Below are 12,683 nucleotides of genomic sequence, written 5' to 3' on the forward strand. Positions count from 1 at the left end.
GGTCAAAATGATGTAGGGTTGAGATCATGGGACTTACATTAGTCCTCTGTGTAAGGATGGTTTCCATGCCAGATTTTCAGGAAATGCAATGATCTACTTTATATAAGGAAAAATATTGATAAGCTGCATTATGAATTTTCTTGAGACAGCAAAGCATGCAAGTGCACACAGGCTGTCACTGACATACTGTTCACTTAGGTACATTTCTATAATCCTATAAACTACTGCCAAGTTACAATACTGTTAGCAATGTAGGTTTGTACTGTAACTGTGAAATACTCTTCTCTCTCTCTCTCTTTTTTTTCCCCACAAATCACCTCAACGTGGTTAGTGCAACATGGATGGGTGCTAGTGGACTTACAGGCTTCAGATGGATCTCTTCATCCTGTACCGGCTAGTGGCATGCATTCAGCCTCTATCAGCTGCGTCTCAGTTAACTTTAATGAATATGAAGCTTTAAAACAAAGGGCTTGGAGCCTTTTTTTAAAACTTGCACTGAAAACTAATATTTTGATTGCTTTTCTCATATAAATAATATAATAAAAATTATGTTCTATTGTATTTATGGAGTTTTGCCAGAACTGATTTATTTGCACAAAACTACACAAGGTGACAGGGCATAAATCTAAGCAGAAGTTTTTTCTCACAATAAGAAAAAAAAGCTACTTTATTTTCAGTGCTCTTTGCAAAGAGTGACATTGGTACCAACTAGCTATATAGTCCTTACAGTAAATTGATGACTTGAAACACCTATCAAAACTTTGCAGTATTTCTGTTTTTCTGTACAGTGAGATGTGAACTCATGACTTCTCTGCAGGTATCGCAAAGGATTTGAACTCCAGTCAACTCTGTATTCTGGAATTAACCTTGCAGTTTTGCTACTTGTTGCAGGACAACAGTTTGAAAGTTCAATGGAACTGAGAAAAATAGGTAAATATCCACACAGTGCCATTGACAAGCTTTCTGCCTCTGTCCTTAGGAGAAAAACAAAATACTTATAGTAATAGGTTGCATAGGTAGAAAGGTGGTTCAGGCTTTTTCATGGCAGATCCTGGATGGCAGTCTAAAACACAGGGTTCTCGAAGGACTATTTTTCTCCTTGTTGCCTTGGAGCAGCTTTCTAGAAACTTGTCCCATCTAAAGGGTCCCAGAGACAGGATCAGAACAAGAAAGGACTGACTTCAGCATGATCGGTAAACTGCCTTTACTGTACCACAGGGGTGATCCCATTGCATAGCTGACAGGGACAAAGACAGGAAGGTGTGGCCCAGGTCTCCTCAGGAATGCAAGGGAAGGATCCACAGGGTTTCTGTTGTCCTTGAACTGAGAGATCCACAGGAAGTATTTCCAAGAGGGATCTACCAGGACAGTAACTAGGTGTCTACCTAGAATCACATCTTCTATGTAGGTGCTAATTAAAACACACCACTGTATGTCTGTACAGAAATCATATGATAGAAACTGATACACAGTTCTTCCTAGAAAGATAATGGATGATAAGTATATTTGGAATCAGGTCCTGTCTGAAACATGAACTTGAACCTTAGTGGGGAGGAAGACAAAGGTGGCTTTAAATCGTTCCCCTGACCTTACTCTGAAGGGGACTAGCATAAGCCTCTAGCCATTGATTTCTTGAAGTAGATGCAGATTTTGAGGACACAGAGATGTGTGGCTTACACTGAGAATCAGGAGGCAAGTAGCCCAGACATATAGCACAAGAAGTTTTCAACATTCTGTGTGGCCTGATTTCTAACTGTCTGAACTGTATGGGGGATGTTATATGCAGACACGGCCTCTGTGTTGGGCAATGTTTTGTTTTGTTTTCTGGGAAAAACTTGCTCCACTTTGTTTTGATAACTGATGCTTAATCAGCTCTTATTAGTCTTTTACTGTTGAATTTGTCAGTAAAAAACACTTATTAGTGTTTTACTGATAGAAAAATATGTTTTTTAATTGAAAATTTACAGGTGTACGGTTAAACAGTTTATTGGGAAGAAAAGGAAGCCTAGAAAAAATGAACAATTACTGGGATGTGGGACAGTTCTTCAGCGTGAGCATGCTGGCTAATGATGTTGGTAAAGCAGTACAAGCAGCAGAGAAACTTTTTAAGCTGAAACCTCCACTGTGGTATGTGGTAGAAGGCTGTAGCTCAAGTACCCAACTATGGGGAAATACAGAAATTTAAAAAATTTTGTAGTCACTTGGATAACTTAACTGGATTTTTCCATCTGAGATTGTTTGTAACTCTGACTTTACTCTGTTCTTTTATTTTGGGAAGGAAGAGGGAGAGTAAGAAGTTATCAGTCGTTGGGTTTAACTCATTGAAGCACATATTTAATGAGAAAGAATTTGGAATTAGTGATTATTCCTTGTGAAACTATTATGACAAGATTGTGAAACCATTCTTTTTGGAGTTTAGCTAGCTGCTGCTTCCCTCCTCCACCGTCTTCTAGCTCATAATATCCTGTCTAATCACCATGTAACTACTCACATAACTATACCCTTTTGCATAAAGATACTGTTCATGAACATCCATGTGCATTTATGGCTTTAGTTTTTGACTAAACTTGGTATTCTTTCCAGAAATCTATAAAAGTCAACACAATCATTTCCGTTACATTTGCTTTTAAAGTACATTTGATTTTGCAATTAATCTTTTTGATGTCTAAGTCAGTTAAGTGGTTTTAGAATCTGGTCAAATTTTGTTTTCTCTCTGTTAACTCACTAATTCAATACATTCTAGGTACTTGAAATCATTAGTTCAGAATCTGATGTTAATTCAGCGTTTCAAGAAACTCACCATAGAACATTCTTCTAGACAAGAAAGATTGACTTTCTGGCTAGATATAATTTTTGAGGCAACGAAAGAAACCACTAATGGACTGAGATTTCCAGTAAGATGTTATGTCCAAACAAGTTTTGTGTGTCTTATGATTCTGGATAGGATAGAACAGGAATTGGAAGAATTTACACACAATATTTACATACTTAACTGCCTGTTATTTCATTGCATGAACCAAACCCCTGTATTCTGTTAGTCTTTATAAAAAGCGTTTAACCCACCACGCTAAAATCATTCTAAGAAATACTTCTAAGTCTCCTACCACAAATTCATATAATACTATTTTGTTGTACATAGGAGCACAGACTCTTCCTGACATGTCTTTCCCTTCTCTCTCCCCCTGGGAATCTTTCAGGCCCTTGATATTACTCACTGTCTGTATCAGAGCATCTGAAGATGTCGTTGTGTATTAGCTGCTGGCTTGTTAAGGAAAAATATTCTCTCTTTTCAGGTTTTGGTAATAGAGCCAACTAAAGTCTACCAGCCTGCATATGTTTCCATCAACAGTGAAACAGATGAGAAATCTCTGTCTTTGTGGCATGTCTCTCCCACTGAAATGGTAAAACTGCCAGCAGATGTATTTCTTGTATTCTGATTCATGTGCTTAAAGTCAGTTTTTTACATGTAGATTTGGAGCACTTTACAGTAATTTAAAGTCTGCTACATTTCTGTGAAGCACAAGCCTTAGTATCTCTTCTGTGCAGATATGAAAGTTGCCTTTTACACGGAAAGGAAAAGAAAGGACTACAATTAAACCTCAAATGTTTTTGACCTCTAGTTCAGATTTCACCAATCTTGACCTTGTGTCGTAGAAGTGCTTGGGTTATTTGGTCTGTTCATAATATTCCTCATTAGAATTGTGTAATTTTAATTAATATACAGCTCAAAACTAAATAAAAAGTAAATATAAAGCCCAGTATTGTGTTTAATGTTTTAGAAATTTTAGAGTTTTACAATTATAAGATTAGCAACTAGGAAAAATGGTGGCCTATGACAAGTGTCAAGAGATTAAATATTTGGTATCTTGGATTATTGGATAAGGCACAGGAGATTAGGAAAGGAGTAGGACAATGTAATCTCTTAAAAGTGAGAAATCATTTCAGTTTCACATGGCAAGATTTGAAGTCTGAATGTATTTCGCTACCCCTTCTTAGTATCAGAGCAATGTAGGTGGAGAATAGTCTAAAAATGTAGAGAGGCAGAGTGTGGAAAAGAAGCATGTTAGAGCAAGGGAAGACCACATAATTACCTGGATCTGTGAACTTCTTTTCCAGTACACTGTTCTACTTCACTGCCTCAAGTGACTTGTGTCTGACATAATTTTGCTTTATGCAACAAATTCTTGGTGCATATCTGGCAGTGCTAAATAAGATCTCCAGCTAGTGCTAGACTTATGCAGGGCTATGGTCCTGGGCACAGGCTGTCCTTCCTTTGTTTTGCCTCCCGTGTGCTCCCAGGGCCAAAGCTGTTGATTCAATACTCTTAGGGAGATGTATGAAGTTTCCTTTCCCTTTGAGCCTTGGTAAGAGTAGGGCATAGTCTGCTCAATGTGTAATACAAAATGTTGTTGTATTAAGTCAAAACATTGTGTTTGGTAAATTGTATTTCAAGTTTTAGTCTTCAAATTTAATTTTACATGAGGAAATGGGTTCTCTGCTTCCAGTCTGTGCCATTTATATTCATTTTCCTCAAGTAAAACAGCAGTGTATGGCCTTTCTTTACCTATAAATGTATCTTATATGCAATGTGAAGGGGAAGAAAGGAAAAGAGGCATGCTGGAAAAACTGTATTTTGCTCACCATACTGTGACTTTGTTTTCAATAGTAAGTCAAGGTTAAACTGAGGTTGATTATAGCTCTTTGTTCTTTATAGAAACAGATTCACGAATGGAATTTTACAGCTTCTTCCATTAGGGGAATAAGGTTGGTATATGAGAAAACAGTTAAGTGGGGTATTTTTTTCTGTTTTTTGTTTCCCTTAAGTGGGAAATCTGGATTCTGCCTTAAATCTCTGTTTTGCATTGCCCATTATAAAAGCTTGTTCTGTCCAATCTGCCTTGAAATGTCACTACAGAAGAGTTTGCCTTTCCATGCAAGGGCAGAGCTGTACATTGCTCATGGGAATACTCATCTAAAAGGGGTGTGTGAGTGTGTGTTTTCTCTGCTACACTTCCCTGTCTTCAATTGTGTACCTGATTTTATATATATTTCAAAATTTTATAGTGAAGTTATTGCTATCTCTGCACTTAAAAACATGGAGAGGAGAAGGAATCAAGAGCCCTTAGCTGCTCTTGTTTTCATCAATAAGTGAAAGAACAGTTTGTTTTCCTTCAAGAAAAGGAAACCGTGGGGTTTTTTTCTGTCTGGAATTCAGAAATGCTTCTGATATGATTCTATCTAAAAACTTACTAAAATATGGATTATTAGGTATATGTTAAATGAGACATGGACAGAGTTTGTGCTAAGGAAAGAATTCTTGAGCTGGAAGGAGACTGCTAGTGGAGTTTCTCAAGGAGTAACCTTTAAATAGATAAAAGTAGTCCCATTTTGTGATGCCTAGATTAATGGAAATACTAGTCACTGATAGCTGGATCCAAATATTAGAACAAAAGAAGATCAGAATATTTTATATAAACGTCAGGATTGTTTTGAAAACTAAAAGGATAGAAAAGAATCACATTTGGTATTAACTACTGCAAAATACATTACTACATTTAGAAGCCATCTTATATGTTAGGCTTCATTGCTTCCAGAAAGGTGAGAGAAAGCAGACCAGGAGAGTGAACAAAATTAAACCTGTCTGTACAGCCTGACAGTGTGTTTGTGGTGTTTTCGCTCTTTCTACACTGTGGAGACTGTAGCTAAGACCCAGAGGAGCTGTAAGCACAGGGAAGATGAGGTGGGCTTTTGCTTTCTCTCTGACTTTGTGAGTCACTGTATGGGGGATCAGGCCTTTCTAGGCATGTAAATGGCTGTTGACTGGGACCACTTGTGTGAGTGTGTGAACTTAAATGCTTGAGAAACTTTCAGATTCAGGTAAAAGTGTAAATTCAGATACCTAGAGAGTTTTGTCATTCTCAAAGCAGAGGGATTCTGGGCTATGATTTTGGCCACAAACACCTAAGTTTTAGGTTCTAAGTGTCTTCTCTTGTATAATTTGCTTAACCAAATATGCTCAGTGGAAAAAGTATTTCTCTGAGTAAAGTGAGTGATGATTACTATGAGAACCTGCAGTTGTGGATTTGGATATAAATTCTACCATAACTTCAGTATTTTCTTCTAAAAGAAACAGTGTTTGTTTTACGTTAATTCAATGTGATGTTTTACTCTTCAATGCAATGTGAGTGGATGTGAAGTTGCCCTTACTGGAGTCTGTGGAGCTGATTGAGCATAACTCAGCATAACATTTCTGAGACATATTAATTACCTGCAGTCAACACATTGCACAGAAATTAATCTTTGAGAAAGATAACTTTTCATTAAATAGAAGCAAGCAATTAATTTGCTTTGGTTCTTAATCACTGCTGGGGATTACAATGCTCAAGTAATCTTTTTAAACTTAGTGGAATTACATGTTTGGTTTGTATGTGACAACTTACAATTGCCATACCTTTAAAATTGCAGTAGTTTTAGAAAAAAAAAAAAAATTAATGGTCTCAGCTAATTTATACTCTGTCAAAACCCTTAAATTGTATTTATGCTAACCAGTTCGTCTTATATACCACGTCTTGCACTGTTTGTAATACAATACCATTATTTAGATACTGTCTTTTCTATCCTATATTTGTCCTTGGGAGAATCATCTTGGTTTGTCTATTTTTTCTCCTGTCAGTTTAATCCACCTTGCTACAGTAGAAATTCCTATACCAGAACCAAGCTATTGGTTCTGGTAAAAAATATATTTTCACATATTTTGAAACAAACAAACAAACAAACAAACAAAAAAACAAGTCTAGCAAAATTTTCATTTTTTGGAACATTTGTCCATGTAGCCTTGTATGATGCTACAGCAAGTTGATCTTACAACATTCTGCAACTTTACTTTAGTCTAATGTCATGCATTTTAACTATCTGGCTCAACAGTGGCTAAACAAAATATGAGTTTGACTAGACAGACCAGGCAAGAATCTAATCAATTTTACTAATCTAGTGCACAAAAATAGTGACAGTACCTTAACAAGCATAACAACTTGGCATTTATGTAGAATAACACTGAAGCACAAGTGTTTGGAATGATAAGAGGTTCATTCCTAGGTTTGCTTTCATATAGATATTATGCTTTATGGCCTCTTCACTTTTTGCTTCAGTGCATTTAGATGGGATATATCTGACACTGGCAAGATACAATAAGCAATAAATAATCACTTTGTCAGAATTATTGCCACAGTTTGGAGTAAATATTGGTCATCCTAAAACTTATTTATTAGTATTAACATCATTAAAAGTATATCCTTTGAAGGATTTGCTACACTGTAGGTATTTCGCAGTTCAGTTTTACTGTAAGAGTAATGGAATTATAGAAAATAGAAGTACTTGTCAAGCTTAAAGGGAGGGCTTTCCTAGAAGCTAGATAGTGTCAAAGCAATTCACTTTCGACTGAGGTATCATCAAATACCAAGAAATCTGATGGAACTGTGTAAAAATAGAAGGGGAAGTGACAAACAGCAAATCTCAAAACACTTCAGAAACTAGTATTTTATAAAAGTAAGCAGTACCTTAATCATTTTTCAAACTGGAGATAGGATTATAAACCAAATCCAAACTTCTAGTTGTAAGGAAAAGAAATAGAATTGCATACTGCCTCCCTGAGGTAATTAACTATGAAAAAGATGTTTGCTAAGTGTCTATATTTCAAAAAACTTAGATTCTTCTTGCTCTATTTCTTCTGAGACTAACATCCAAAATAATCTTTTCTTAATATGAATTTTACAGCATTTCCAAGTTTGATGAACGATGTTGTTTTCTTTATGTCCATGACAACTCTGACGACTTTCAAATCTACTTTTCTACAGAAAACCAATGCAGTAGGTGAGTTCAGTTTGTGTGGGTATTGCAGGCAAGATCTATGTCCCAAATAGAATTGATTTAGTAAAGACTGAAAGCTGGCTGGGATGGGTGTGTTTTGGTTTTGTTTCATTGATTGCTTATTCATTTCCTTTTTTCTTGATGAAGAAGCAATGAGCTGAAGTCAAAGATATTTAAGGTGATGAGAAGAATGCGTCATTACACTTGTTGGCTGGTTCTGATCAGTTTACCTACAAGTCATTAAGTGTGAGAAAAGGCTTAAGTAGCTTATTCATATTTATTACCTTTTTTGTGTGTGTTTGCCATGTAAGGTACTGTATTGGTCTAGATTCCCTTATGTAATGGTTTAGTTTAAGTAAGATCAAGTAGATTTAGTAGAAATTTTTAGCTTATGTTGCATCACAGATACCTGTTACTGTCTGCACCTGTGTTCAAATATTTTCTGATGATAAGTTGTCTCTAAACAGTGAGGATGCTAATTGAAATTCATACAGAACAAATTCTTCTGGGGGACTGATACTTGGCATATAAACCTTCTGAATGAAGTAGGCTGATCTATTAATATACTTAATATTGAGGGTTGGATGGTATATATATATGGATTTTGCAGTAATTATTATTTATGTATCACATAGAATAAACTCAGGTTAAAGAAAATTATTAATTCTGCAGAGTGCAATGCGTATAAGGTGGGAAACACCAAAACTAATATTACTGCTCAACCTTAATTTAACATCATAACTTGTGTTATGAAAGATCGTCACATTTTTATGCCTTATTCAGTGCAGAACAGGAGTCCATTCCAGAGATGTCTCTTAGTCAGTGAAAGAGATGTGAATATTTTATAATAATTTTTAATTGTTGTTAACCATTTATTATGGAATTTGGAAAATAGGGAGAGGCTTAGGCAAGAGACTATAGGAAAAGATGGCCTTGTACTTAAGGATCTCCATCCCAGAGAAACAGATTAAACTAGTCAAAACCCTACTTTTCAGAACATGTTGCTAGTTTTATATTCTTTGCTTTCTGGATACACGTCTAGAAACCACAAAATCTAGTTATTAGAAATATAGAGTAATCACACTTGCAGCCGAAGTCCATAGGAACATTTAAATTAAACTGAGGGTAATAAAATTCTTAGCACTGCATAGGAGAACCACCCAATACAATGTAACAAAATCACTAGTTAGTTTTTTAATATCTCAACTTTAATTAAATTTATAAAGACAAGGCCATACTGAGCACTTTCAGTTAAAGTGTACAGCAAAAATATTTGAGTGTGATGTACCAAGATTTTACTATGCGATTACAATAACAAGCAAGTATTGGGTTCTGCTGCAGGAAATAATTTTGTAAATAATTAGGCTTTTTATTGTGTGTTTGATGTTCTTCCTCGTTTAAAATAAGACAAATACAGAGAAAGTCAGTAATGAAAGAAACCAATGAACATGGTAGTCAGTTTGTTAGCTTGGAAGCAAAGCCCACCTTGTGAAGAATCTCTTTAATCGTTTTCTAAAAGGTTATTTTTCTTTGATCCTCTGCTGTTTATTGATTTATTTTTTTTTAGATTCTGTGGGTTGGTGAAAGAAATTTTGTCTGATGCTGTTGGCAGTACTTTGGAACTAGAAGGAGAAATAGATGGAGACACATTGGAGGTATGTCAATGATAAAAGACTGAAGAACTCCGAAGGTTGGTCTTGGTCCTTCCTTCACTTTCACATCACTTTACTGGAAATATAATAAATACCATGGAAACTCAGTTGTATATGAAATTTCAGTTCTTGCAAAACTATTTGTACACAAAGTTGCATTCATTTGAAAAAACGCATTTTTAATAAAGTAAGCCTGTTTCTACTGTAAACTGCATAAATCCCTAATGAAGGGTGTTACTGATTTTGTATTTATGTCGCCAACAATCTATAGATGAGAACTATCTGGTTTCAGCTGGCTCTACCTGGATATAAAAGATAAGATACTAAATAAATTCTAGGAAAAAGTGATTTAGCAAATGCACTTTTCTTTCTAGCTGGTGCCTGATACTATTACAACTCCAGTTAATCTCATTTGACAGGCTTTTTCTGTTACAGAGTTCTGCAGATACTTAGGATCAGATTAATACATTGTGCTTTTGACTTATCACTGAAACATCCATGTTAGCAACCTAGTTGCTGTAGACTTTCTTTATAGTCGTTACAAAAGGGGAAAAAAAACCCAACAACTTGGAAAGGGTTATTCACAATTAGTGTGGTGTCAGGCTGGGGTAGGTGAATCCATGTCTTCATAAGACACATTGCCTCATAGCATATGTCCAGATTGGCAGCACTAAATCCATATCCTGTGCTTCTGTTTGTTTTGGTTTGTAGCTTTTATTTGTGGTCAAGCAAATTCAGTCCATCCAGTTAATGAGTGTAAAAGCCCTACTGTGGTTTGCTTGAGCTGGGTATCTTTCTAACCATGCCTTCTTTCAGCAGTTCTCTTAGGCTTACAAATCAGAGCAGCTTCTTATGATAGTGAAGCTTTTGTAGTACCTGAGGCTTCAGGGTGGGATTAAGAAAGTAGAAGACCCTCTACTGTAGTTTTGAACGTAATTGCATATGGTGGAGAAGATGAGCTTTTGCACTGACATTTATGCATCATGGTGACAGAATTCTCTCCTCAAGGGAAAAGGACAAGATATGCACATCTCTTAATCTTAATATACACATCTGTGGTCCCAGCCTAGGATCAGAGCTCTGCCTAGGCAAAGACAGGATATTATCTATAGCTGCAGATTTTACATTGCATACTTATGTACTTAGCTACTAGCAGGAAAATCTCCAAACAATACAGTCTGTTCAACTGTTTAATAGTCTCTTAGAGGAAGTGAGCTCACTGTGGCTTGACCCTTTTAAAAATTGAACTGGAAGAATCGCTTGAGAATGCACAGCAGGAAACGATCCTGCACGAGTCAATGAGGTATGGAGAACCGACTGCAGGAATTAATTTGAAATCTTTAAGCTATATATAATTTTATATATCTTGATACTTTCACAATTATCACCTCATACATACTGCCTAAAGCCAGGCAGTTAAGATACAATAGAGGAGGATTAATTTATTTAGCTTATAAATGAGCTAAGACACTTGTCTATCTGCAGCCTGAAATTTTACATTTGAGAAGAGAGAACACGGAAAACGCATCTTTGTATGGTCTTGATGGGCTTGACAAGCACAGAGGAAGCAGAACTTTAATAAAACAACTGTTTATATTTGAGGAAGAAATAACCTTGAGCACAGTTTGCAGGAAGAAAATATTATTTCAGTCTGAATTCTGATGAGAATATTGTCCCAAGGAGTTGTGCATTTTGGACTGCATTATTATTTAAAAGCAACTACAGTTTAGTTCTACATCTGACTATGATTTGGAAGGAGAGTGAGTTTGGCAGTCCTTTCTACCTTAAGATATTTGCTTCTGGATGTTGAAGTTCCTATCACTTTAAGACTACCTGCTGTACCCCAAATAGGCAATCCTAGAGATCAGACTCTGTCCTACCACGTTCACACAGAAGGTCAGTTATGAACACTTGTTTACTCATACCTAATGATTGAATTGCACGTTCAGTGGATCACATATTCAGACTTTTGGCAACCAGCAGTGACTTATTCAATCTTTGTAGCTGTTGGAAAGAGAGGAGGCAAATGTGAAGTGGCCTCAACTATATACAGGTCTATTAAACTGTCTACTAACTAGCACTGAACTATAAATCTCAATGATTTCCATGTATTGTAGGACCCAGAATAGAGAACATAGGTTTCTCCACGGTAATTATAGGGTTGGCTTAGGACCAGTCTGGTATGGATAGGGTTGCTGTCAATCTTCAATTCTGCAATGTGACGGCTGTCTTTTTTCTGCACAGTTTTATGTCACATGAGAGTTGTGAAAGCTGGATATGCTGCTGCCAAAGAACCTGACAAGTTTTACATATGGCCTATTGGGTTGGTTATGCCTATCATATAACAAGATTATGTTATGAACTGTGAAGTGCTGAAACATGGAAAATGTAACTGTACCAAAGCTGGGCTAACTCAAGTTTAGTTCCACTGAGCAGAATATGCTGTTAGGATAAACAACAGACAGGTTTTTTTTAGCACCTTCCATACAACTGCATGAAACTTGCCATCTTTGCTGAGGTGAAGAGGGGGGAACGTCAGTGCTACATGGACATAGAAATAGCAGAGCTGCAACACAAACTGGAAAGACACTTCAAAGAAGTAGATCACAAGGCTGCATTCCGTATGAGGCAGTCTTATTGGATGAAGCATAAAAAGTGGTCATTGACAGAAACTTCAATAATTATGGCCATTGTAAAAAGGTTTGTTGGCTTTTTTTTTTTTAATAGAGAATTCCTGTGAAGTCACAGAGAATACCCTGCAGTTTTCCCATATGGGAAATCCTCTTGGATTTGGGAAGATGCTAGAGTAGGTCTGTGTACTTCTGATAATACCTGAAGCTATGAAATGGTCCAGTTCCTTTTTTCACTCTTTGCAAAAGTGTTTTTCTAATATCCTTTATCAGTTTCCTGATTTGAATCGAGGGTGTGTTGTTCAACTCGACTTCTGTAAGAATTTTTTTACTTAGTGTTTGAGATGTACTTTCGTTAAGCATCATTCATCTGTGGACTTTTTTACTGGCTTTAATAGAAGGAGAGCTCTGTAATGAGATCACCATATGGGACAAGACCACGAGGGGGTGGGTGTAAGTTAGTGTAGCTTTACTGAAGTCATTGAAGGAGCAGTGACTTATTCAGCTGACAGTATGACTCACTAGGTTTCAGCAG

At 36.3% G+C, this 12,683-nt stretch overlaps 1 protein-coding gene across 1 annotated transcript in view; it reads left to right on the forward strand.

Annotated features, from left to right (window-relative positions):
* The window catches only part of MAP3K15 (mitogen-activated protein kinase kinase kinase 15), a 59,522-nt gene that overhangs the window by 25,881 nt on the left and 20,958 nt on the right, over positions 1-12,683 (forward strand). The window contains exons 8-14 of the mRNA XM_008945604.1: positions 818-930; positions 1,968-2,127; positions 2,744-2,894; positions 3,294-3,401; positions 4,715-4,764; positions 7,774-7,869; positions 9,434-9,521. Of these exons, the coding sequence (XP_008943852.1) occupies positions 818-930; positions 1,968-2,127; positions 2,744-2,894; positions 3,294-3,401; positions 4,715-4,764; positions 7,774-7,869; positions 9,434-9,521 (766 nt within the window). The remainder of the gene's footprint in view (positions 1-817; positions 931-1,967; positions 2,128-2,743; positions 2,895-3,293; positions 3,402-4,714; positions 4,765-7,773; positions 7,870-9,433; positions 9,522-12,683) is intronic.

The sequence above is a fragment of the Merops nubicus genome, unplaced genomic scaffold, assembly GCF_000691845.1.
Source record: "Merops nubicus isolate BGI_N331 unplaced genomic scaffold, ASM69184v1 scaffold13738, whole genome shotgun sequence".
Lineage (NCBI taxonomy): Eukaryota > Metazoa > Chordata > Aves > Coraciiformes > Meropidae > Merops > Merops nubicus.